Below are 3,355 nucleotides of genomic sequence, written 5' to 3' on the forward strand. Positions count from 1 at the left end.
GGGCGGGGGGGGGGGGGGGGCGGGGGGGGGGTTCTGCCTATTTAGAATATGGTGCATAATGAGGTTGCTGAACTAAGCTAGAGAAAACAGGAGGAAGACACAGATTCCATTAGCTCAAGCAATATACAAATGCTGCTAATTATTTTTGTTCCATGACAAGAGTTGTTTTTATAAAGATAACCACCAACTACCACCACCATCCCCCCAAAAAACTGAACTGGCCTCAAATGTACCCTTAATTATTCTTCTCTGTTCCCACACCCTCAACAACTTTGGTTCTCTAGCCCCACTCGTTCCTGCTATGAAACCTGACAAAAATCTTGAAACAGAAAGAGAGAGAAGGGGGAGGGACACAGACAGAGAGAGAGAGAGAACGTATTTTGCCACCCTCCTGGCTAACTGAAATGCTTGTTCCCGAGATTACAGTAATTACAACCACAGCATGAGTTCCATACAAGCGCTAAATGAAACAGCACATCAATTAAAAAATAAACACTCCATTCTAGGAGAAAGACAACCCCCTGGGACGTCCTAACAAGCGTAAATGAACCTGCCAGGCCGCCGGCCCCTCGAGCCTCCTCCTCCCCCCCCCCCATCTTAAGGTAGTTGCGGAGAGGGCGGGGGCAAGTACTTCTTGGCGGTGTCCCAAGTGGCTGCTAAAAGCAGCTCAGGTCCCGCTCTGCTCCTTGCGGATCACTGATACGTGTCGGTGCGTCAGCACCAGGGCTCAGCACCGCCTCCCACGGTAGAAAAGGAGGCTCCGGAAAAAACGTGAACTTTGGATAGACATGTATTTGTTCCAAAAGTACGAGGCGAAGAGAGAGAATCCAGCCGCAGTCTGCCCTACTTATAAGTTCTTTCTTTCTTTCTTTTCTTTCTTTCCTTTCTCTTTCTTTTCTTTCCCTTTCTTTCTTCCTTCCTTTCTTTCTCCCTCCCTCTTTCTTTTCTTTTTCTTTCTTTCCTCCTTTCTCTTTTTCTTTTCTTTCTTTCTTTCTGAAAGGAAATTATTTTTTTCATAAAGAAGCACTGTGTCCTAGATGCTTTACATACTTTATCCCACCTATCGGAACCCCCTTTGAAATCCGTACTATTACCCCACTCTTCAGGTAAGGAAACTGAGGCTCCCCTGGCCACTCAGCGGAGGCGAGAGGAGAATACTGGGCCCGCCCTTGTGCCTGGCGCCTCTCGCACCCCTGGGGCGAGGGCGGCTGTGCTCCCGTACACCTCCTGGGGCATACCCCCCCACACACGTACAGCCCCACCATCCAGAATGAACTGCGTCCTTCCACTCCTCCCACATTTCCAAGCCTCAAACAGCATCATTCTAAGAACCCCAAAAAGAGCACCCCTTCCCGGTTCTGCCGCAGAGTCTGACCCCAGTCAGGCTCCCGCGCACTCGCGTGCGTGTAGGTTCCCCACCGACCCAGCTCACGGAGGGGCGCGGGGTCACCTATATTCGGGGCATTAGTAGGCAGCGACGTGACTTGTTTGAACGAGCCTGGAAAAGCACACGCATGCATAAAACCCCCATCCCGGTCCACAAAAGCAGACTCGGGAGAAGGGAACCAAGAACTCAAACGCACTGAGCTATGTGGCAACAATCGTGGCAAAACCTCGGTCTCTGCGGTCAATCCCAAGGTTACCAAAACTCTCCAGCCGCAGAAAGCGCGCATGGCCGTGGGGACACTCCGGACCGCCTTAAGGAAGGCTGAGTCTTGGGAGCGCATAGACTCCGCCCCGTCACCCGGCGATTGGTGCACCCGGCCGAGGGCGGAGACCAAGTCCGCGCTGTATAAATATTCATGAGCCGGCCGGGCGGCGCGAGCGAGGCCGGAGCCGGGAAGTTGGGTGAAGGGCGCTGCTCCCGCCGAGGAGGAGGAGGAGGAGGAAAAGGAGGAGGAGGCGGCGGAGGCGGCGGAGGCGGTGGCGGCTGGGCGCGGGCCGCACCGCTCAGGTGTCTACTCCGCCTTCTCGGTCTGGATCTGGTTCTGTGTGTCTAGCAAGAAGGGGTCTGCCTACACCTCGCCCGATTGCCGGCCGGAGCGCGGAGCGGACTTTTACCGGAGGCGGAGTCTGTCAGTCCCGGCGGTGGACAGACGGACCGACGCCGGGGAAAGAGGGCGGCGGCCTCTGCGGAGGCGGGTCCCGAACTCCCGCGGCAGAGCTGCGCAGCTTTGGGGGCGAGCATGAGTCCCCGGGGACAGAAAGGGGGCTACAGGGGCTGACCCGGCGCGGGGAGCGGCCTGCCCAGCCATCTTGACTGCGCACCGCGGCCCGAAAGGAAACTTGCTGTGCAGCCGCCCTCTGTGCCCGGCAAAGTCACCGCACCGTCGCCGGCGCCTCGTGGAGAAGTGGCTGGGCGCGCGGGAGAGAAAGCGAGCGAGAGAGGGACGATGAGCCGGGGACCAGCCACTGTGCTGCGAGAGGGCTGAGTTCGACCGGGAGTCAGCAGGGCAGACTCTCGGGGACTGTGGTGCACGCCTGCAGAACCCTCACCGCCGCTGCCCAGGCTTCGGACCCCGCTGTGCGGACGCGTCCCGAGAAGGGACTAGGTTATCTGCAGACCCCCTTTCCGGGAGAGGCAGGAGAGAGACCAACAGGGCACCCGCTTTCCCCTTCTCCGGCTCCCTCGCCGAATACCCCGGCGCCCCTCCGCGCGCCGCCTGGAGGGCGAGGGCGCGGGGCCGAGGCGCGCAGCATGGAGTGGGGTTACCTGTTGGAAGTGACCTCGTTGCTGGCCGCCTTGGCGCTGTTGCAGCGCTCGAGTGGCGCGGCGGCTGCCTCGGCCAAGGAGCTGGCGTGCCAAGAGATTACCGTGCCGCTTTGCAAGGGCATCGGCTACAACTACACGTACATGCCCAACCAGTTCAACCACGACACGCAGGACGAGGCGGGCCTGGAGGTGCACCAATTCTGGCCGCTGGTAGAGATCCAGTGCTCGCCGGACCTCAAGTTCTTCCTGTGCAGCATGTACACGCCCATCTGCCTGGAGGACTACAAGAAGCCCCTGCCTCCTTGCCGCTCGGTGTGCGAGCGCGCCAAGGCCGGCTGCGCACCCCTCATGCGCCAGTACGGCTTCGCCTGGCCGGACCGCATGCGCTGCGACCGGCTGCCGGAGCAGGGCAACCCCGACACGCTGTGCATGGACTACAACCGCACGGACCTCACCACAGCCGCACCCAGTCCGCCGCGCCGCCTGCCGCCGCCGCCTCCGGGTGAGCAGCCGCCCTCTGGCAGCGGCCACGGCCGCCCGCCGGGGGCCAGGCCCCCGTCCCGCGGCAGGGGCGGTGGCGGCGGGGACGCAGCGGCGCCCCCCACGCGCGGCGGCCGGCGGGAAGGCGCGTGGGTGCGGCTG

At 60.7% G+C, this 3,355-nt stretch overlaps 1 protein-coding gene across 1 annotated transcript in view; it reads left to right on the forward strand.

The window, feature by feature from the left end:
- The first annotated feature begins 2,592 nt into the window (after positions 1-2,592).
- Positions 2,593-3,355, forward strand: part of FZD8 (frizzled class receptor 8) — a 3,285-nt gene continuing 2,522 nt past the window's right edge. Inside the window, 2 exon segments of the mRNA XM_044915229.1 lie at positions 2,593-3,327; positions 3,329-3,338. Of these exon segments, the coding sequence (XP_044771164.1) occupies positions 2,699-3,327; positions 3,329-3,338 (639 nt within the window). The 5' untranslated portion in view covers positions 2,593-2,698.

This window comes from Neomonachus schauinslandi, chromosome 5 (genome assembly GCF_002201575.2).
Source record: "Neomonachus schauinslandi chromosome 5, ASM220157v2, whole genome shotgun sequence".
Taxonomy (NCBI): Eukaryota; Metazoa; Chordata; class Mammalia; order Carnivora; family Phocidae; genus Neomonachus; species Neomonachus schauinslandi.